General features: G+C 38.3%; 1 protein-coding gene across 1 annotated transcript in view; it reads left to right on the plus strand.

The window, feature by feature from the left end:
• The first annotated feature begins 217 nt into the window (after window positions 1-217).
• LOC131858175 (uncharacterized) overlaps window positions 218-22,733 on the plus strand; it is a 29,716-nt gene continuing 7,200 nt past the window's right edge. The window contains exons 1-2 of the mRNA XM_059211288.1: window positions 218-377; window positions 759-863. Coding sequence (XP_059067271.1) covers window positions 218-377; window positions 759-863 — 265 coding nt within the window. The remainder of the gene's footprint in view (window positions 378-758; window positions 864-22,733) is intronic.

The raw sequence follows: 22,733 nt of genomic DNA on the forward strand, positions 1-22,733 counted from the left end.
GCAGACACCCTTTGTTATTGAGAGGTTTCTGCATAGCTGGGTGCTACGACAGTATGCTTGACAGCAGCGGATTCCACAGGGAGCATGTTTTTATGCTCGACAAAGACAAGATATTCCGGATTGGGGACCGACGATTGATAGCAGGGTGGCAATGGAGGAGTTCTTTCATGCAGTTGGCCAGATTTGGGATTATGCCCCTGAGATAGTAGATGTAGGGATGACTGACGAGTTTGCATCACTCTTTGCAGCGCGTGCGGTGGCCAGGATATCGGATCCAGCTGAGATGATTTTGGCTTTTGATGACAATGAGGAGTTAGATGAGGGGGGTGGTGATGGAGGAGGAGATGATGGCGGAGATGGCAGAGGAGGTGGCCGAGGTCGGCAAGGAGATAGAGGGAGATTGGATCGGGGGAGGAGAGGAGACAGGGGAGGAGATGGCGGTGATAGGGGGATACGAGCGGAGAGAGCTGCGCGGAGAGTTGTGATGGATAGAGGGAGAGGAGGTTTGGATATTAGAGGTGGGGGTGAGGAGAGGGTTGGGGAGGTGATAGCTGCAGTGGGAGGGTATGATGACATGTGACGATCGGCCCAGAGGAGGAGGTCAGATGTTTTACCTCCACCTATACTGAGGACAGTTAGAGGGACAGGGGGTACCCCTTCACAGGTACCCTTACAGATGCGGATTCCAACGCATGTGGAGGATGCGCAGATTAGATCATTGTAGTTGTCAGTGTAACACTTGCAGACATATTTGTTAGCGCATCAGCATCAGATTACTCAGCTGACCATAGAGCATGATACTGAGATAGAGCAGCGGGGTCGAGCAGAGGAGCTTGCAGTGAGTTTGCAGAGAGCTGCAGCAGGTGGTCTAATGAGAGACACCTTGAGAGAGCTGGCTTTGAGAGCCAAGGAGGCAGAGTACTATAGGAGACATTATGAGGATGCAGTGCCTAGGGAGCACCGAGTGTAGAGTTTTACACAATCAAGATCTAGTCGATCTCAAGAGATTGGGTCGAGGACGAAGAGCAGAGGTGTGACAGGGCCTCCTAGACAAGATCCACCTAGAGATCCAGGAGCTGGGACATCTGCAGTGAGACCGTCACCTTCAGGAGATAGTCATACTTGAGAGACGTTGTCTCTATTGTATTTTGATCATTTGGTTGCATTGGCACAGACATGACATATTTTGTATATTGATCATTCTTTGAGATATATATATGACATCATTTTATTTGATCCTCATGTGATGTGTTATGGATTATGCTTTCTATATGCTTTAGTCTATGATGATGCAATGCTTAGATAGATGTATGTGATGTGATATGTTATGCTATGAGATGTATCTTGAAAATGAGATGTATGATATGATATGCTATGAGATGTATCTTGAAAATGAGATGTATGATATGATATGTTGTGAGATGTATCTTGAAAATGAGATGTATGATATGATATGCTGTGAGATGTATCTTGAAAATGAGATGTATGATATGATATGCTATGAGATGTATCTTGAAAATGAGATGTATGATATGATATGTTGTGAGATGTATTTTGAAAATGAGATGTATGATATGATATGATATGTTGTGAGATGTATCTTGAAAATGAGATATATGATATGATATGCAACTAATTGTAAAATTATATGCAACTAATTGTAAAATTATATGCAACTAATTGATTTTGAGCATCTGCATTCTATATTCGTCATCCCTGTATAGCCACATGTTGTTTTCTTTCTTTCTATGTATCATCATTGAGCATTGATTAACTTTGGGATATGTTGAAAATTTATACAAGCATAATGGTATAATTGAACCATAATGACCTGAGAAAAATTTACATGATTTTTTATTTTGCAAGATAGCACAAGCGTCAAGGTATAATTGAACCAGGACAACCTAAGTGCGGATTGCGTAAAAATAGACAAGATTAAATCATTTGTATGTGTGATGTGGAATCATGTCTTCAGTGATATGTTGTGAATCACGTCGTGAGACAAGTATCGACACAGTACAGATGATCGCCTCACAGACAAAAAAAGTAAGAAAATATTGGAGTCTCCCATGACGTTCTCTTGCTTTGAAGCATTGTTGAGGAAATTTAGAGGATCCAACAATTCAAAAAGTTCAAGGCCAAAAATATTCAAAACTTTATGCAAGATGCAACATTTGATATTTCAGAAAATCATCCATCATATTTGTGAATCTGGTTAAGCGATCAATGTTTTGCTTTGCGATTGTGCGAGTGTTGTTTGTTGGATATGAAGTTTTGAGTTTGTGACAAGTTTTGATGTTTCGAACGTGTTGCAAGTTTTGATTACTGCCCCTAGTCAAGTGTACTTCTCAATGTGGATATGTACAGTGGTTACCAAATCATAGTGATATGCGGTGAAAGGATATGCGGATAAACCAAGATAGTGACTATGCTAAGTATGGCTTGGATGGATATTGTGATAAAAATGTTGGGCGATGGTTGATAGTGATTTACTGTGGAGATAATGGTATGGATATAGATAGAGGATCTATCCTCTCACAATAGCGCCTATTGCCAGGTTTTCACCATTTGCTTTTATTGTACCTTAATATTTACCTTTTTCTTGATTTTTTGATTTTTTGACTTTTTCGTCCATTAGATTACTCAAGTGTAGTATTTCTTCAGATGAATGTTGTTAGTTGGTTTGTCGAGCACATCTCCTTCTGAAGTTGTTAGCCGATAGGCACCTAATCCATAGGTTGATATGATGACATAGGGACCTAACCAATTAGGTTCAAATTTTCCTCTCTTTTCCTGATCCTACTGATTCCTAGGATTTTCCTTGAGTACTAGGTCACCAATTTTAAAAATTCTGGGAATGACCTTGTGGTTGTAGCTCCTGCACATACATTGCTAATATGCTTTGAGATGAGTGCAGGCACATTGACGTCTTTCATCTAGAAGCTCAAGCTCTTGCAGTCAGTTAACTCGATACTCTTCATCTGGGATTAAGCCTTTCAAAGAGACTCTGAGAGATGGAATTTCTACCTCCAAGGGTAAAGTTGCTTCTGATCCATATACCAATGAATATGGTGTAGCTCCTGTAGGTGTGCGGATGCTAGTTTTGTAGGCCCAAAGTGCTAGATTGAGTTGTATATGCCAATCTTTGCCTGCATCATTCACTATTTTCTTTAGGATTTTCAATATTGTTTTGTTGGATTCTTCTGCCTGACCATTCCCCTGTGGGTAGTAAGGTGTAGAAAAATGATGTTGGATTTTGAATTTTTCACATAGTTCTCATACATCTTGGTTTTTGAAAGGTCATCCATTAACTGTGATGATGGATCTTGGAATGCCATATCTGCAGATTAGATAATTAAGGATAAAAGAAGCAATTTGTTTCCTAGTCACTGTGGTCATGGGGACTGCTTCTATCCATTTGGTAAAGTATTCTGTTGTAGTTATAATGAACTTGTGTCCATTTGAAGATGAAGGATGAATTTTGCCAACCAAGTCTAGTCCCCACTGACAGAAGGGCTAGGATGTTGTGAATGGCTGCAGTTCCTGTGCTGGTGCATTTATAAGATTGCCATGGATTTGGCATTTAGGACACTTCTTTGCAAAGTGATAAGAGTCTTTTTCCATTGTTGGCTAGTAATACCTCATTCTTAGAATCTTTTTAGCAAGAGTAGTACCACTTGAATGTGTGCCACAGATACCTTCGTGAAGCTTCTGTAAAGTAGAGTCAGATTCATTACGATCAAGACAACAAAGAAGAGTACCATCTAGACCTCGATGGTACAAAGTATCAGCAATAAGAGTATAACAGGCGGCTTATCGGATAAAGTTGCATTTTTGGTTTCGGGATAGGTCAATGGGTAGGATATTATTTTTAAGATAGTTGTAGATGGGTCCATATAACGGAGAGTCAGAACCGGTCAAGGTATAGATAACATGGGATTCTGAATGGTCATAGGTTGTGGAGAATAGTTGCTCTACCAGAAACTCATAACGATTTTGTTTCTCTAGAAATTGCAGTAGTGAAGAGATAGTATCCATGGCATTAGCTGCTCTGTTATCCAACCTTGGTATTTGCTCGAAGGTGATGTATTCAAAATATTTTTTGAAATCATCCACCATTCGTTTGTAGGGTAGCAGCTTGTCGTCTTTTGTCTGATAGTCATTGTTGATTTGATTGATGACTAGTTGTGAATCTCCGCAGACTTTTAACTTGGTGATCCGCCATTCTACAGCCATTTTGATGCCTATAACCAATGCCTCATATTCAGCAATGTTATTGGTGCATGGAAACATAAGCCTATATGATCTTGGTATAGTGTGTCCTTCAGGAGTAATGAACAGAATGCCAGCACCTGAGCCATGTTGTGTGTAGGATCCATCAAAATATAAGGTCCATTGTTTGGTGGAGATAGCAAGAATGTCTTTGTCTGGAAATTCGATCTCCATAGTTTGTTTTCCAGGTAGTGGTGCTTCTGCCAGTTGATCTGCAATTGCTTGTCCTTTGATAGCTCGTCGTTCTGTGTAGTGGATATCAAATTCACTGAGGATCATGACCCACTTAGCCAATCTGCCTGTAAGAGCTGCTTTACTGAGTAAATATTTGAGAGGATCAATTTTTGCAACTAGCTTAATTGTGTGAGCTAGCATGTAGTGTTGGAATTTTTGAGAGGCAAACACCACTATTAAACAAGCTTTCTCAATGAATGTATAGTTGAGTACATATTCATTTAATGTCTTGCTGATATAATAGATAGCTCACTCTTTGCCCTGTTGATCTTCTTGTGATAACAATGCCCCTAGTGAGATGTATGTTGTTGAAATGTAGATAATGAGTGGCTTCCCTGCTATTGGTGGTACTAGAACTGGTGGGTTCATTAGATACTAATTGATTTGATAGAAGGGTTCTACACATTTGGCTTCCCATCTTAACGGTACTTTTTTATGTAGAAAATGATTGAATGGGAGACTTTTATCTGCTAGTTGAGCAATGAATCACCTGATTGATTGGAGTCATCCTTGTAGAGATCTAAGCTGGCTGATGTTCTTGGGTGGTGGCATCTCCATAATGGCTTGTACCTTTGCTGGATCCACTTCAATACCTTTAGCTGAAACTATGTAGCCTAGTAATTTGCCTGATGTAACCCCGAAGACACACTTCTTAGGGTTGATCCTGACTTGGAATTTTTCCAATCTATCAAAAATCTTTTCTAAGATGCTTAGATGTTCTACTCTGGTGAAGGTTTTAGCTAGTAAATCATCTACATAGTCTTCCATGAAGGTATGCATCATGTCATGAAAGATTGTTGTCATTGCCCACTGATAAGTTGCTCCTGCATTCTTTAAGCCAAAAGGCATGACATTCCAACAATACGTTCCCCATGGACAGTTAAACATTATTCTATCTTGATCCTCTGGGGCTATCTTTATTTGATTATAGCCTGAAAAACCATCCATTAGTGATAGCATTGTATGGCCTGATGTGAGGTCTACAATTATGTCGATACTAGGCAAAGGAAAGTTGTCTTTTGGACAGGCTTTGTTGACATCTCTAAAATCAGTGCAGATTCTGATACTGCAATCTGGTTTTGATACTAGTACTATGTTGGAAATCCATTCAACATAGTCAATAGGTCAAATAAATCCGACGTCTAATAGTTTCTTCAATTCAGCTTTAACCATGAGTGCCACATGTGGATTCATCTTTCACAGTTTTTGCTTGACTGGCTTAGCTCCTCGAGCAATGGACAAGTGATGCATGATTAATTGTGGATCAATCCCGGGCATATCTGCATATGACCATACAAAGTTGATTTGCTTTTCTTTAAAAAATTTAATAAATTCTGATCTTTCTTCCTCTGTCAGAGATTTTGCAACGTGTATAGTTTTGGTTGCTTCTGTAGTACCAATGTTGATTGATTGAGTGGGCTCAATCAATATGGGTGATCGCTCGTGATAATGCTCAGGAAGATTTTCAAGTCTCCCATCCTTAGGTGCCTTAAAAAGGTTTTCACCCTCAAATGCGTCCTTTATTTTTACTTTTGTGTGATCTATTGCTGCCATTGACTGGTTTTCAGTAGTAGATCTTTTATTTTGCTCATTTTTGCGACTGAGAGACTTGGCACTCCCCTGATTGCAAACATTGTTACTTTGTTCACTGGTAGAGTCTTTCTCCGGGTTAACGGTACATAAGTAATGGATAATGGATTCATCATTTGGTAAAATTGGTATATCATGAGTTTCAGGTTCATCCCAGTCTATGAGGTCAGGAAAGATAAGTGGTAAGGAATCGTTAGGTGGATCAAGTTCGACTGATGTAAGTGTCAGGATGGAAGTATCATCGTGATTGGTTGGGGTGTTAAAGAAGTTAAGGATTTCGTCGAGGTCTTCGATGGTATCATCTTCCATATAGACTTGCGCATAATGTTGCTGCTCTATTTCCTTGGCATCATAGATACTTTGTGGACCAAATTCAAGTGGTCTAGATTTTTTGTCGCGTTCTTCTTGAGAGATGGGTGTATTACTATCATTTGCACAAATATCTTTAGTAATATTAGAACAGCTGCCCCATTCATATTCATTGGAATCAGTCTCAGAGGTATTATCCTAGATTCTAGCAGTGTTGTGAACTGGTATGTTGTAGGGTGAGAACAGGTCTTTGATAATTGAGACAAGTTTGATAGTTTTCTCTGATTCTGTGTCAGATCCTGCTTCCACTCTTTGCATTTGTTCATATACCGTCTCTCCTCAGGGAGGAATGATGTAATCTGGAGGTGATTCTTCTTTGTTGGATATTGGTTCTTGAATATGATGTGCGTCTGCAGTAGATGCTTCCTTCTTTTCATTGATAGGTTGCTTTTGACATTGCTCTCATTCTTGATGTTCACGTTCTTTACGTATTGTCTCAGTTGACTCGAACAGTGCCTCTTACCAGGAGTCTTCTTTGTATTTCTTCTTTTCTTTCCACTGGGGTTTTTGATATTTGTGTGGTGCCCTCTTTGGTGGTAGAGTGAGTTCAAAGCCCAATCCTTTTTTGTCTTTACTGAATTGTGAAGGAGGATCCAATGGTTCTGTGATGCCTTCCTGACACTTACCAATAGGTCCTTTGCCATTGTATCCCATTTGTTGCATGATTAAGTAGCCTTTTCCATACAAGTGTGTTGGTATAGCTACCTCCACAGTAGCTGCTCTGTCTTCTTCCTCATCTTTGCATAACCAACTAAGGATATCCTTTTCCTCAGATTCATGTGCTAGAGTGCCGAGTTGAATGAATGTGCCATCAAACGTGGTGATGGGTTGAGTTGCTTGATGTGTTGATGTTGTAGGTAATCCATGAGATCTAGGTGATGTTGGTAAGTTGGCCAAACACATGGGTTCTAAAGAGTATTCTCCCATGCCTTGTTCTTTGATCTTCATTTTCTGCTTGAAATCTCTAGGTAATGATTTAGACTTTTCTTGTTGAAGATCTTGTGTTGATGAATTTTGTTTCTCTCTATTATGTAGAACTAAGTTGTCTTGGGCTGCCCCCATAGCATTACAATGCTGAAATGGATTATGATCAGCTGATATAGAAACCTCCTACCCATTGTAGGGGAATTTGACACACTGGTGATATGTGGAGGGTACCGCTTGAATTTCATGTATCCAAGGTCGACCCAATAGGATATTGTATGTGAGGTCTATGTCTAAGACCTAGCACATAGTATCCTTTCATATTGGTCCTAACTAAATTGGCAACACCACCATTCCTTTAGATGATCTTTCTTCATCATCATATGCCTTTATAGTGATCTTTTTGCATGGATCAATAGACTCCTCCGAGAAGCCTAATGCACGGATAAGTTTTAAGTTACAAATATTAAGTCCAACTCTTCCATCTATTAATACTCATTTAACTTGGTGTTTATAGACCATGACTTCAATATGGAGTGGAGTATAATGTGGATGGCTTAACGAGATATTATCATGCTCAGAAAAAGTAAGGTTATGAGGTCCTGTCATATGAGCCACCATGGCTTGGAATTTGTTAGCATCCAGATCTTGTGGTACATTTGTTTCCAATAAGGCTTGCTCCAATATGTCTTTGTGTTTTGGAAAAAGTTTTAGCAACTCAAGTATAGATATTTGAGCAGGAGTTTTGTGTAGTTGACCGACTAGATCATATTGAATTTTGGGTACGGTGTTTGTTGTTGACATATGTCCCTTCAAGACATATTTTTGAGCTCTGGTTGTTACATTGATGGATTCATGTTCACGTCTGTCTTTGATTGTGATAACATTGACTTGATTGTCCTTAGCTAATATGTGATTGATGGTGTTATTGTATATGTGATTGATACGAGCTCCACGTGTATCATTTGAGGTTGAAGCTCCATCCTTGTTGTAGTTGTTAAATCACCTCTATCGATCATGTCTTGAACAATGTTTTTCAGCCTCATGCAATCATTTGTTTGATGACCTTTGTTGCGATGAAAATCACAAAAGTGTGAGTCTTCCACTAGGGTGGTTTGATTTGTGGTTCAAAGTTGCTGATTGCAGGTAAAGAGATAATTTTGTTTGCCAGGAGTTCTCCGAATGCTGACTCTAGTGATTGCCCTAGTGGTGTATAAATGCATTTTAGAAAGTTGTTTGTGTTCCCCCATGAGTTTGGATTAGGTCCTCTATTGGTATTATTATTTTGGGTATTGTTGGTGTTGTTTGTGTTGAGTTGATCTTGATTGGTATTTGGTGCATAAGCGTTAGTGTCTGGGTTAGCACCTTTGGGATTCTTTGTAACTTGAGGATTACCTGATAACACGAGTACGAGTTGCTTTGATTTTGGATCATTTGATTCAGTTCCTCCTTCATTTCCATTGTTTTTGTTTCTGGTCCAGAATCTGGATTTGTCCAAGTTGTTGTTGTTTTGGTTGTTGTAATTGGATGAACTTGTTCCTTCTTTGAAAAATTTCAACGTTCCCTTTTTGACACATGCTTCTTCTACTTGGATGCAATTCTCAATCAATTTAGCAAAAGATGGTATGCATTGGAGTTTGAGGCTGTAACTCATCTCACTATTCAAGTTGTCGATGAAAATTTCCATCTTTTCCTTTTCGGGTACATCACGAGGGTATCTCGAAACAATATGCCGCCATCGATAAAGGAATACCATGAATGTTTCATTGTTTTTTTGTTTGGTATTGTAGCGTCCTAAAATTGCGACACTTGCAATTTCAACTGCATTTCGGTCTTCACGATGGCGACACAACACGGAACCTGAATGGAGACCCTGAAACCTGATTATGACACTAAAAACTGCATTTTCTTGCACCCTGGCCTGAACCTCCTTTGCACCCTGCTGTCCCGGGAGGTGGGACCAGAGCGCCCAGCGCCCTGGTCCCTGGGTCCTATTTTGGGCCCGATCTCTTTTGGACTTCGGGTCTTTATGTTTGCAAATTGGAAAATTATCTTTCCTGGTCGGCCTAAGGTCGGAAAAATTAGTCTATCAGCCCTAAATGACAAGTATATAAACTACATTCTCCTCTTTCATTCGATATGATGAGGGAAAAAGCATGGAATTTATACTCAAGCATTCAAGCATTTAAGCATTCTTTCAAGCAATTGATCATTCTAAGTCTCCATTCAAGGCTAAGTGTTGCATTCAAGACAAGGATTCAACCATTGAAGAGGAGATCACATACTACATGCTACATACAACATACAACAACATCTATACCTTCGCACATAAGGATACAAACATCCTTACAACAAGGTATTAGTACTTGTTTTACATTACATTTACAGCATTTCTCATTTCTTGGTTAATTCCAAAACTGGGGTTTGACCTAAGAGCAAACCCCTAATCCCTAACCCCCCAATCGTCTTCGCTTTTCTGTGTGTAGGTTGCAGGTACGCGGCTGAAATTGAAGATCTGGAATCCTTGTGCAGAGACGAACAGATCCCCCTTCGTTTCGCGGATTTTTCGGAGGACTGTGGCGCTTGGGCGCCATCGTCCTGACAACTTTTGCTCAAATTTGCAGGACAGCGCCGTATCGACATTTTACTGCTAATTCCAGGTCCGCAGCTTCATCCTATATCCCTATCTCAGTTTATAAGCAAATCTTTGTCACTTTCTATGCATTCCTAGCTTAATTCTTCTATCAACATTCTTTACAAAAGAGGGTAGCCTTGCTTTCCTAACCCTTGAAACACATTTAGCATCCAATCTTGCCTTGTGTGGGATTGGATCTTGTGGGTTTCAACCCCTCTTTTGAATGTAAAGTCTCTTCCCTAAGTGAAAACCATCAACCCTAGAGTGAATCTCCCTTCTCTCTCTTTGGAGTTGGAAGAGGGGAGAGCAACTAGGGTTCGATCGCGATTTTTCGCTTTACATTTTGGTGAACCCGACGTGAACATCCTTTCTGATTATTCATAGTTAGATCTGAAAATTGGATTCCTTGGTTACATTTCCATGTTTGATCTTTTGCAAAATTTAAAGGTTAATTGCATAAAAACCCTAAATTTTCTTTTTTTAGTAATTAAACTTGTGAAATGTTTAATTTTTAATGCTTGTTTCAGATCTGCCCTTCTATTACAAGTTGTCAATTCATATTTGTGCTTTGATTTTGAAAATTAAGTGGTTAAGTGTCAAAACCCTAATTTTTGAAACCCTCTTGATTCAACCTTTGTCCGACAATTTCACTGATCAAAACATCTCCAAATCAGCTGTAACTTTGGATTCCGCAATAAAATCATAATATCTTTCATCCCTGAAAATTTGGAAAAAAGTTGCGAGGACCGTGTGCACTCCGAGCGCCATCGTCCCCGACATTTTTTTCGAAATTTTGGGAGCTAGATCTTACTGTATTTTTCCGCTAAAATCTAGAATTTTGGCTGATTTTAACAATTCTAACACCTTCAAAATTACAGTCAAAGTTGGTCTAGTGATTGCTTGGATTGAGGCTTCTAATCATTCAAAAATTGGTGAAATTGAAATTTGTGTCAAAATTGTGTTTCTTACTGTCCTAAATCTGAAAAGTGTGTTATCATTCATTCGAAATTTCAGTAATTCATTCAAATTTTTGCAATTTGTGACTTTTGAAATTAAGTGCTTAATTACAACAACTTTGATTTCTGCTTTCAAAATTGAATTTTGCGTGAAATTGAGTCAACTTTCAAATTTCAAAACTTGCATTGCTTTTGGTATTCCCTCTAAAATCATAAAATTCAAAATTTCAGTTTCCCTCTCTTTTTCAAAATTCAAATTTTGCATTTTTCGACAATCTTGGTAGGGTTCAATTTTGGGATTGCAACTTTAATTTGGCCTATCTACAGATCATAAAATCACTCAATTTTTTCAGGTTAGCTGTAAAATCATCATAACTTTCATCCCTGCAAATTTTGAAAAAAGTTGCGAGGACCGTGTGCACCCCGAGCGCCACGGTCCCGGACATTTTTTTCGAAATTTCGGGAGATTGTCTTGATTGTATTTAACAGCTTAAATCTGGAAGATTGGCTGGTTTTACTAAAATTTGCTACCTCTAAAATTCAAAATCCTCTCTCTTTCTTTAGTGCATGAGTTTTACAACAATAAGCCCTACCTACACTATTCCCGTTAGACGAAGCCTTAGAATTAAGTCCTTCCAAGGTTTAATTACTGAGGAGATGGAACCTAATTTGAATGGTCTTTTTAACAAGGACATGGGTAATTCCTCTAATCCTCTTAATGATGAAGAAGCTCTCCATGAGGTTTCTGTAGAACAACTTTCAAAATTGGATAACCAATTTGATGATTTTCGACAATGGATGTCTCAAGAATACCCTGATAGTCAAGCTCTTCCTTTAATTGAGGGTCTAAAATGTATGCTTCAAAGTGATAAGAATGGAATTGATATTTTGCGTGGTATTGCACACATTGTGGATTCGAATATGATGCCTATGAAGAGTTGTGCCGAAACTTTAGGTCATACACAACCTCCCACACAAGTTAATCATTATATTCCTTTGACAACTCCTATTGCTAGCATACCTACCTTTACATCAAACATAATGGCTACTTCTATACAAGACATTCCTCCCGTGATTACTAGTCATGGGGGCAATCCTTCTTCTTCAATTAACCCTCTTCCTTCATTCAATCCAACTTCTTCATTCATTCCTTCAGTGAGTGTTCCTCTTATATCTCCACAAATGAACATGACACAAGGGGGCAATTCATTTAACCCTTCCATTCCTCCTTGTAGTGTTCCTCCTTTCCAATCATCTCCTATGACTAACTATCATAGTGTCCCACCACCTTACTCTCTACCCTCTTTCAATAACATAACACCTCCATCTCAATCTAACACATCTAATATGAACTCTTCGATTGAAGTGACCATTAACAATCTTGCACAAACTGTCTCTTCTTTACAGCAACAAATTGCCTCTATGAATCAATCTAAGTTTAGTGTGCCCACATTTGATGTTGTGAGCCCACTTTCTCTTGATATTGTTCGAGCTATTCCCCTAAACATGTTGAAATTCCGCATTTGGAGCTTTATAATGGTAAGGGTGATCCTCTAACACATGTTAAGACCTTTCAAACAATATGTACTGATTTTGCTTATGACCAAAGGTTGCTTGCAAAACTGTTTACTAGAACATTAAGAGACAAATCCCTACAATGGTATTGCTCGCTGCCTTCCTATTCTATTACTTCTTTCGAACAACTTGCAAATGCTTTCATTCAACAATTTCAAAACAATATAAGTCCTAAAGTTACTTTGATTGATTTAATGCATTGTAAACAAGGTGTTAAAGAAAAAGTGACTAATTTCATTGGTAGATATAAGCATTTGTATGCTCAAATTTCTTTTCCAGTGCCTGACAATGATATTCAAAGAATCTTCATTTCTAATTTACAAAAAGACATTAGAGAAAAACTCCTGTTTTCTGAGTTTACTTCTTTCCAACAGTTGTGCGCAACTCTTCACAATTATCAACTGACTGTGAGTCAAATGGAACAATCACATCCTATGGCTCCGAGTGATAAGGGTGATAGTAGTCAACAACCATTTGGGAAGTTTAAATCGAACAGAGAGTCCATTAAATTCAATGAAAACATCATCAACAACAATGTGAATGCAGCATCAGGTGTGTCTCCTATTTCTAAGTTTTTCAGGAGAGAAAGAAAGTTTACTCCTTTGAATGAATCATTGCATAGTATTATGAATAAGTTATTGGAACAAAATGTGCTTACTCTTCCTCCTATAAGGCAAATTGATCCTGCAAAGATTACTTCACCTTATTTTGATAACAAAGCTTTTTGTCAATTTCATCGTCAACCTAGGCATGATACTGAAAAATGTTTTGCTTTAAAGGGGAAAATTCAAGATTTGATTGATAATAATACTATCTATGTTTCTGGTGTGAATGATAAAGGTAACAAATCTGTAGCTCTTCCTAACCAAAATCTTCAGATTTTTACTGATCCATTACCTTCTCATACCTCTAATGCAATTAATACTACTGATTCCTTTGTCTCACCTGATGATCTTGTGTCTATGACTCCGAATGTGATTAACTTTGTGGAGCAACAGAAAATCCCTAAAGAACCTTCCATCACATTTGATTCCAGTGAAACTATCAGGGCACCTGATGGTCCTTTATATATAGTTGCAAAAGTCAAAAATACACCTTGCCGTGGAGTGCTTATTGATCCTTCTTGCATGGTTAATGTCATTACTGAAGAATTCCTTTTTACTTTGCAATTGAATCAAGTTATCTATGATGAAACAAATGTGGTTGTGAAACTATTTGATGCATTTTCTTCTCCTGCAATTGGTTCTATTACATTACCTATTGAGGTCCATAACAAATCCCTTGATGTGGACTTTGCTATTATTCCATCATCCGAACAATTTCGTGTGAAGCTAGGCTATCCTTGGCTATCTTCCATGAAAGCTATTGCTTCTCCTATTCATAAGTGTTTGAAATTTCCCCATAATGGTGAAGTTGTTACTGTCAATCATAGTCTCTTTAAACCAGCTGAAAGAACCTCTAGTGTTCCTATTGATTATTTTTGGCCTAAACAATTTCAATCTCTTCCTCCGCGAAGTGATCATCTTTTCAAATCTTATCAAAAGTGGAAAAAAGATATGATCCTATCTCTAAGTGAACCTAGAACACCCAAACTTGATATTCCTATCGTTCTTGAGAAGGAAGTTCTTCCTTTGAAAGATAAAACTAATGTCTTTCCTCAAGAAGATTCCCAACCCATTCCTATGGATGTGACTATGCCTATACCTAATAAACTTCCTAAGAGTAGACCTATACCTCCTCGTCATGATGGACTTGGTCTCCTTCCTAAACCAAATATTCCTCCTTTGTATGGAGCAGTTCCTCCTCCTTCCTCTTATGGAGAGAAGAGACCTTCCTCTTCTCCTATTATTCAGCCTAAGAGACCACAACCTAAACACCCAAGTGATAAGGATGAGAACATTCCTCCTCCTCAATCTTCTCCACTTCCTACTAAGACTAGACGAAATCGTTCTGCACGTGAACGCCGACGAAAGCGTCATCTTAGAGCTCAGGCAGCTGCTTCTCAAACTTTGCAATCTCCAAAAACACCTTCAACAAGCATTATTCCATTTTCTCCAAAATCTCCAAAACATAAGATGCATGATGGTCTTGATCCTGTGCGAGTTAAAGATCCTATTTTTATAAATCTTGATGATGATATAGATGAAAATGTTATTCATGATGAAAATTTTACTCCTGTTCATTCTGATAGTGAATATGAACTTGTTGATATTGATAACCATTTATCTAATGAATTTTCTAAAGCACTCATCCTAACTCCTAGACAAGAACATCGCGGCTTGGGATATGAACATAGCCCTTGTTTGGATCTTGTGATAGCTCCATCTACTGTGTTGGATGTTCCTCCTCTAGCGTGTTCCCTACCTTCCCGAAACATTGATCAGCAACATCGGGGGGTAGATGACATGCTAGACTAGTTTCATTAGCATAGCAGATTCTCTCCCCCTCTCTTTTGTTACTTCTTCTATGTGTTATTCTCATTCTTCTATTCGTTGTCCTTAGTGTTGTCTACTTGAGGACGATGCAAAGCATTGAGATCTCTCGATCTCTCTCATGTTGACTCAAAAGACACATGTGTTCCCTTCTTCTAGGTGACCTTCCTTGATTGGGGAATGAAGAACAATTATGCATACATACATATGATATACATGAATTATCATACAGCATACTGACCCCGAGGAAAGCGAAGTCACCTTGTGCTTTGTGTTTTGTGTTTATTATCCTTGGGCTTATCTCACACTTGGGGGCTAAATCCTTGCGATAACGTGCTCCTTTCCCTTCTCATTCTTATATGTATCACTACCTTAAAGCAATCACCCCCGATGAGGCGTGTGCGATCGCTTTAACGTAGGGGGCATACATCCCGTTCATATCTTTTCAAGATACTTGAAAATTTCTGGACAAATTTAGCTTTGCCTTAAAAATTTTTGATATCTTTCTTGCATGACTCATAGTGAGGGAACCTTACTACTGACAGTCATGGTTCTCCCTCGTGATCTTCCCTTTTACTTTGTCAATTGAAGTTGTAAGATCCTTAGTCCACTGGGGGCTTGGTGTATCTTGCCTCCTTGACGTGGTGAAAGTTTTTCAATATTGTTTCCTTGTACTTTACCGGAAGTATGAGTGTACGCCTATACTCCCGCTAAAGTGGGGGCTAAATGTAGCGTCCTAAAATTGTGACACTTGCAATTTCGACTGCATTTCGGTCTTCACGATGGCGACGCAACATGGAACCTGAATGGAGACCCCGAAACCTGATTATGACACTAAAAACTGCATTTTCTTGCACCCTGGCCTGAACCTCCTTTGCACCCTGCTGTCCTAGGAGGTGGGACCAGAGTGCCCAGCGCCCTGGTCCCCCAGGACCATGGCACCCAGTGCCCTGGTCCCTGGGTCCTATTTTGGGCCCGGTCTCTTTTGGACTTCGGGTCTTTATGTTTGCAAATTGGAAAATTATCTTTCCTGGTTGGCCTAAGGTCGGAAAAATCAGTTTATCAGCCCTAAATGACAAGTATATAAACTACATTCTCCTCTTTCATTCGATATGATGAGGGAAAAAGCGTGGAAACTATACTCAAGCATTCAAGCATTTAAGCATTCTTTCAAGCAATTGATCATTCTAAGTCTCCATTCAAGGCTAAGTGTTGCATTCAAGACAAGGATTCAACCATTGAAGAGGAGATCACATACTACATGCTACATACAACATACAACATACAACAAACAACAACATCTATACCTTCGCACATAAGGATACAAACATCCTTACAACAAGGTATTAGTACTTGTTTTACATTACATTTACAGCATTTCTCATTTCTTGGTTAATTCCAAAACCGGGGTTTGACCTAAGGGCAAACCCCTAATCCCTAACCCCCCAATCATCTTCACTTTTCTGTGTGTAGGTTGCAGGTACGTGGCTGAAATTGAAGATCTGGAATCCTTGTGCAGAGACGAACAGATCCCCCTTCGTTTCGCAGATTTTTCGGAGGACCGTGGCGCTCGGGCGCCATCGTCCTGACAACTTTTGCTCAAATTTGCAGGACAGCGCCGTATCAACATTTTACTGCTAATTCCAGGTCCGCAGCTTCATCCTATAGCCCTATCTCAGTTTATAAGCAAATCTTTGTCACTTTCTATGCATTCCTAGCTTAATTCTTCTATCAACATTCTTTACAAAAGAGGGTAGCCTTGCTTTCCTAACCCTTGAAACACATTTAGCATCCAATCTTGCCTTGTGTGGGATTGGATCTTGTGGGTTTCAACCCCTCTTTTGAATGTAAAGTCTCTTCCCTAAGTGAAAACCATCAACCCTAGAGTGAATCTCCCTTCTCTCTCTTTGGAGTTGGAAGAGGGGAGAGCAACTAGGGTTCGATCGCGATTTTCTGCTTTACAGGTATTACAGACGTCTAACATGGTGATAGCATGTTGAATTTTATAGGAATATTGAGTTATGAATTTGTTGACTAATTTATCGAATGATCTGACGGGAGGTGTGATTTTGGATAACCATTCCATTGGTTGTCGTCCCAAGCTTCTTGGGAATAACCTCATCAAATAGGTATCATCATGAGCGAATTCAAGACTCATTGTGCAAAATTCTTGAACATGATCATGAAGATCACTTTTCCCATCATATTTGTCAAACTTGGGAACATCTGAGTTTGGAGGAAAAGGTACCATGTTCAATCTTATGTCAAACGAATAAGGACAGATTTCAATTAAGGAGTACCGTACTGTTGTACCTTGTTGCATGTCTTGCATTTGTCTTTGCAACATTTGCATTTGTTGAGTAAGAGCAATCAAAGGCGCATTATTTTGTCGAGGGAAGAATTCTTCCCTTGCATTAATTCTAGGCTAAAATGGGGTATGGAATGGTATGTTTTGCTCGGGGATGTTTTGCTCAGGTATATTTTGTTCTTGTTGATTTTGTTCAGGAATATCCTGCTCAAGGTCAAGTGCCTCTTCCTCTCATTGTCGTTCTTTATATTCATAATGTTGAGATCTTGTCTTAAAAATGTTTGTGTCAAAGTCTTCAGGAATTTTAACCCCTTTTCTTGTGAGCATGAGTAGGTATTTTTCCTTGTCATTTTCCATGAGTCTTTCAACAAGTTTTTGAAACGAAGCGTTCTCTTGACACTCTTGAAGAAGTTCTTGAGAAATTTTGGTGTCCTCTAGATTTGGACGCTCGAAAGGATTTGATAATCTCCTATTCATGCTAGTTTCCGGTTGCATTTTGCTTTGTTTGTTTCATTGAGAGCGAGTAACGACGGGCATCTAATAGAAGCTCTCTATGACAAAGGGAATGAACTCTTCTTCAATGTTTTGTTCAGGGGTTGGTGGTTCAAATCGGGGTATGCTATAAGTGATGCACTCTTCGGGAAAGAAGGCCAGATTGATCTTCCCTCCTTGATTTATGTGTTGATTGAATGCTGATTTTTGACAGAATGCCCTACTCCTCAAGGGTTCCATGTCAAATTCGTTTGTTTTGTTTTGAAGATACAATCGTATATGATGAAGGAATGTGCGATGAGATTTGAAGAATTGACGATTGATGTATAAAAATTTATTTCTTTTGGCAAGTTTCGAAGAACTTGGTTGTTGTTTCTTCAACTTAGTGTTATAATAAATATTCTCTCTTTTCAGAATATGAGGATTAGTCATGCACAAGCGATCAATGGTTTCCTTTGATTTGTTTTGGAATTAGTTTAGCTTGTTTTGGAAACTTAAGTTTTACTTTATCAAAGTGAAGGTTTAGATTCCCCCTCACGACAAAGTGCGTCAAATGATATGGAATACGAGCTTTCCTGATATGGAAACTCGATTTGACAACTCAGAGTTTTTAAACAAGTGTGTTTTTGGGATAAAAATCCGTGTGATTTAAAGGACCTGTTTTCTACTTGTGATGATGTTTCCTGATTTTGATAGGATAGATATGTTTATCTTGTGACTAGTTTCAGATTTTAGGCAACTTTGCTTGATGAAAACTTTCTTTTAGAAATAGCTTTTGATACTCTATTTTTGGTTTTTTGATTGATGAAGTTCAGGCTGATGAAGGGAATCTTTCGAAATCGCTCTCAAAATTTTCCAAATTGACTTCTGTTTTGCCCCCTATTTTTCTGGTTTTGACTATGCACTAAAACAAAGACACAATGCGCTAGAGAAAAGACTCCACGTGCTACGCTGCCCCATGATATGCGCTAACTAGTTAATTTTGGTCAGCTTTGGTTCAGCTTTGGTTTAAAAGGCCATACGCTAATATGGGCCTCCTATGCGCTAACAGTTAAACCCTACACGCTAAAGTTTGATTTCTATGCGCTAAGCTGATGCTTCAATGCGCTAAACTACTTTCAAGACGTATTAACTATTACTGCTTATTTTTAGATCTGGGTGAAGCGCTACTGTTAAGACTTGACGTGCTAAAGAGAAGGTTTAATGCGCTAAAAGATGGTTCCTATGTGCTAAGAAGTTTCTCTTACGCACTAAACTGCCCTGAAATATTTTGACTTGGTTGTTTTTCTGCAATTTTGGAATTTTGCCTTGAGATTTTAGTGTTGATAGATGATTTTCTGAAATAATGAATGAAAGCATGGCACCAAAGAGACAACCATTTTGCTTAATCTAAGCAATAAGTGTATGTTCTATGAGGATGTGTTCAAATCCCCAATGTTTCAACAGGTTTAGATATAACATGTACTTCAATCAGACTCTTTATTCAAGGGTCATAAGCAATATCATATCCCACTAGTCTCGATACTCCGTCAGCTCAAACAGTCGTGTCACCCCCTAAGGGGCACCTGTTTTTTTGCCTTTTGCTAAAAATTAACCCAAAGTGAATTGTTTCTCAGTTGAGTAGTTATCTTGGGAGATATATGGTGAGCGATCTTGGGGGCGGATTCTTCCCCACCCTTGCACTATGATATTGTAAATGTCTGGTTACTGACTCGGCTCAAAGTTTCTATGCTAAGGTTTGTAATCAAGCTTCATGTTCAGTCGTCGGTGATAAACTCCCTTAGGAGGCTTCCCAACCTTTAGAACAAAGGCTTTACATATCTCAAGGATACTGGGGGAAGGCTAATCGCTGTGCGCAACCGTTGAAAAGGATTTTCATCACTTTCCACTTTTGATTATAGTGGGTTGGAACACTTGGCTTCAAAGTTGTTTCCCACTTCACACTGGCCAAAGAATGACTTTAAGAGTTTTTCAACCCCTCGGGAAGGCAAGCCTGCTAAAGGATGTAAATGCTTGAAGTACAAAAAGCTTAAGAGTGGTTTGGCTTTTTGATCACCCAATTAAGGGGATAGCATATACCTTCCACTTTCGAGACAAAGCACACGAGTTCTTTTTATCCCTTCAAAGCAATGATTTGTTAATCCTAGATGGAGATGTTGCTCCACGAAAACATGGTGTTCTTTTTAACTTTTCAACACAATGATTTTCTAATCTGAAAAGAAGAACTTGGTCAACAAAATGAACACGATGTTTTGTCAACAAAAGAAATCAAGCGAAAGGGGAAGATTTTCCCTCTTTCGTTGCAAAATAAAAGACTTTTGAGCCTTGGTGTGATTCTTTACTTTGCTAAAACCTAAGATGGATCCTTTTATACACTAAAGGATGGTGAAGTTCTTTTTAATCCATTTGTTTGCAAAACTTTGAAAAACAAAATTAATTTGTTCCTTTTACAACCCAATGTAAAAAAAATTCTCTCCTAGAAAAGCAAGGAAAAATTTGTTTTGTGGTTCTTTTTAAAGCCCAAAATAAAAGTGAGTTCAGTTTTAAGAAGAATTAAAAGAATTTCAAATTTTAACTAACTTAACTAAGTTAGTAAAAACTTTAAACTATCTTAATGGTCCTAAATTGAGCTCCTATCTACAAGAAATTTGTTAGAACCCTACAAAATAACAAGTAAAATCGTTAGACAATCTGTGGACTTTAACAAGTCTAAATTTTTCACATTCGGTTACAGTTTCTAGTTTTTGCTTCAATCTGTGATGCGCTACAGAACAAACTATACGTGCTACAAGGTAATATGGATGCGCTATCAAAAAGGCCTGACGCGCTGAACTGTGTTTCAGATGTTCTACTCTATTTTTCTCCTGCACTGAGACCTACAGGAAAGTATTAGTGGGGATGATGCGTTAAGGTAAAGACTGCACGCACTAGAGAATAGACCCCATGCGCTAAACAGTGCACTGGATGTGCTAAAAGATCCACCAAATGCTCTAAGTGATGTTCCCTACGCGCTAATTCCTATTTCCTGTGTACCTGCAAAAGTGTTTATTTCTTAAAACCGATTTGATTAATGGGGTAGTACCCCACAGTGGGCACCAAAAATGTATGTGGGAAAAGCAGGGCGATGAAACTTAAAATGTGAAAAATGAAGTTCAAAGAGGCATGTCCACACACCCACAGGACTTCTTGGTGCAAGTTATGGAGTCATGAATAATGACTCAACTTCCCAAGGATGGTTCCATGGTTCTCTATCTCACAAGGTCCCTCAAGCCAATGCCTTTGCTCTCAGATCACTGAGCAAAGTGGCTTAGGGATGACAAATACAAGAACGAGGGATGCTTATAATTGATTTAGTTATGAAAATGCATCCTATCTATGCATGATTCTACAAATGCAATAAACTAGATTATAAGATGACAAGATTAGTAGCAATACTATCCTAACATGATATACTAGTTTATGAATTAAGCTAATGATAAGGGAAATGGTCTAAAATGCTTATTAGATTTATCCCTATAACAAAGAGAAGCTAGATGTGTTAATAAAATTGAGCATAAATGAGATACTAAAGCTTGCATGGATCCTTAAAATGGAGGAATGAGAGCTCTATTTATAGTGAAAATAGGGCAATGGATGGTCAGGATTGAAAGAGTTAATCAAGGGTCAAGTTTGAAAGTTGTCAATCCATGTTTTCAATTTTCACCAATGAAATGGTGACAATTGTCAACATAAGGCTGGTTGAGAGGAGATGTAAGAAGCATTAAATGCTTGAGAAGACCTCATGGTTACCCTAGGAGGTAAGGGTTAAGGTTAGGTTAGGGTTATCCATTGGATAAAGCTTTTACCCAAGGGGTAAACTCTTGTGCAAAGGTTAAAGGAATAACCATGGTCAAAGCAATAAATGCTTGATGAGACCCTTGGGTTAGATGGAGTTTGAGATAGACAAAAAGTCTCTAATCATGCCACTAAGGGTTAGTTAACCATTAATGATTTGAAGACTTTGGGGACAAATTTTTAAGAGTCCTTCCAAATTTGGGGGCATTGATAAAGGCTTTAATGCCTTTTGAAGACTTTACTCCAAATTTGAGAAGTGACCTCCTCAAATTTAGGGAAAGGGGATAATGGATGGGTTTAGGTTAATTGATTAGGATTAGATGGATTCTAGAAGAAATTAGGATTAGGGTTAGGAGGCAAGTATGTAGGAAAATGCAAGTGGGTGAGGGAAAATAGAATTAATTAAAATAAATTGCTTTATTTCAATTTAGTTGCAAGTTGGGGATTTAAATAAATTAGATTTATTTAATTGGGGTAAACTATTTAATTAAATGTGAATTTAATTAAAAGTAGAGAGAAGGGTTTTAATTAAATAAAATGATTTATTCAATTAAATGATGCAAAGAGGACTTAAGTGAATTTAACTAAATAAATTGAATAATTTACTTAATTAAATAGAGGAATGAGAATAAAATGAACATTAAATATTCATTTAGGAATATGGTCATTTTTATACGTCTACACTTTCAATCATCACAGTCAATGAGATTACATTCTGTTGAGGTATTTTGTTGAAAGCGTGAGTGACATATTGTGCATATCGAGAAAATCATTGTATTTTGTGGGGTGACATCTCTAAAGTTTCACTGTCAAATAGTTCATGTGCCTTATCTTGCTCTCACATTTTGAATGTGTGTCTACCTCATATTGTTATAACTTCGATATCTGACAAAAACCCATTTCTTTTTCTCTTTGATGGATGCCCATACACTATTTCAAACTTCTCATTTCAGCACGAGTGCAATGCTAGTAAAGTTCATGGATTTCGGATATACACCTGCAACTATGAAATGCATTTGTTTGAACATTTGGAAATCTTTTTCAACATCTCCATTTTGTGCAGTCTGCAACTATTGCATCTCATGGGACAATATGTTGCATATTCAATTTGA

The sequence above is a fragment of the Cryptomeria japonica genome, chromosome 1, assembly GCF_030272615.1.
Source record: "Cryptomeria japonica chromosome 1, Sugi_1.0, whole genome shotgun sequence".
Lineage (NCBI taxonomy): Eukaryota > Viridiplantae > Streptophyta > Pinopsida > Cupressales > Cupressaceae > Cryptomeria > Cryptomeria japonica.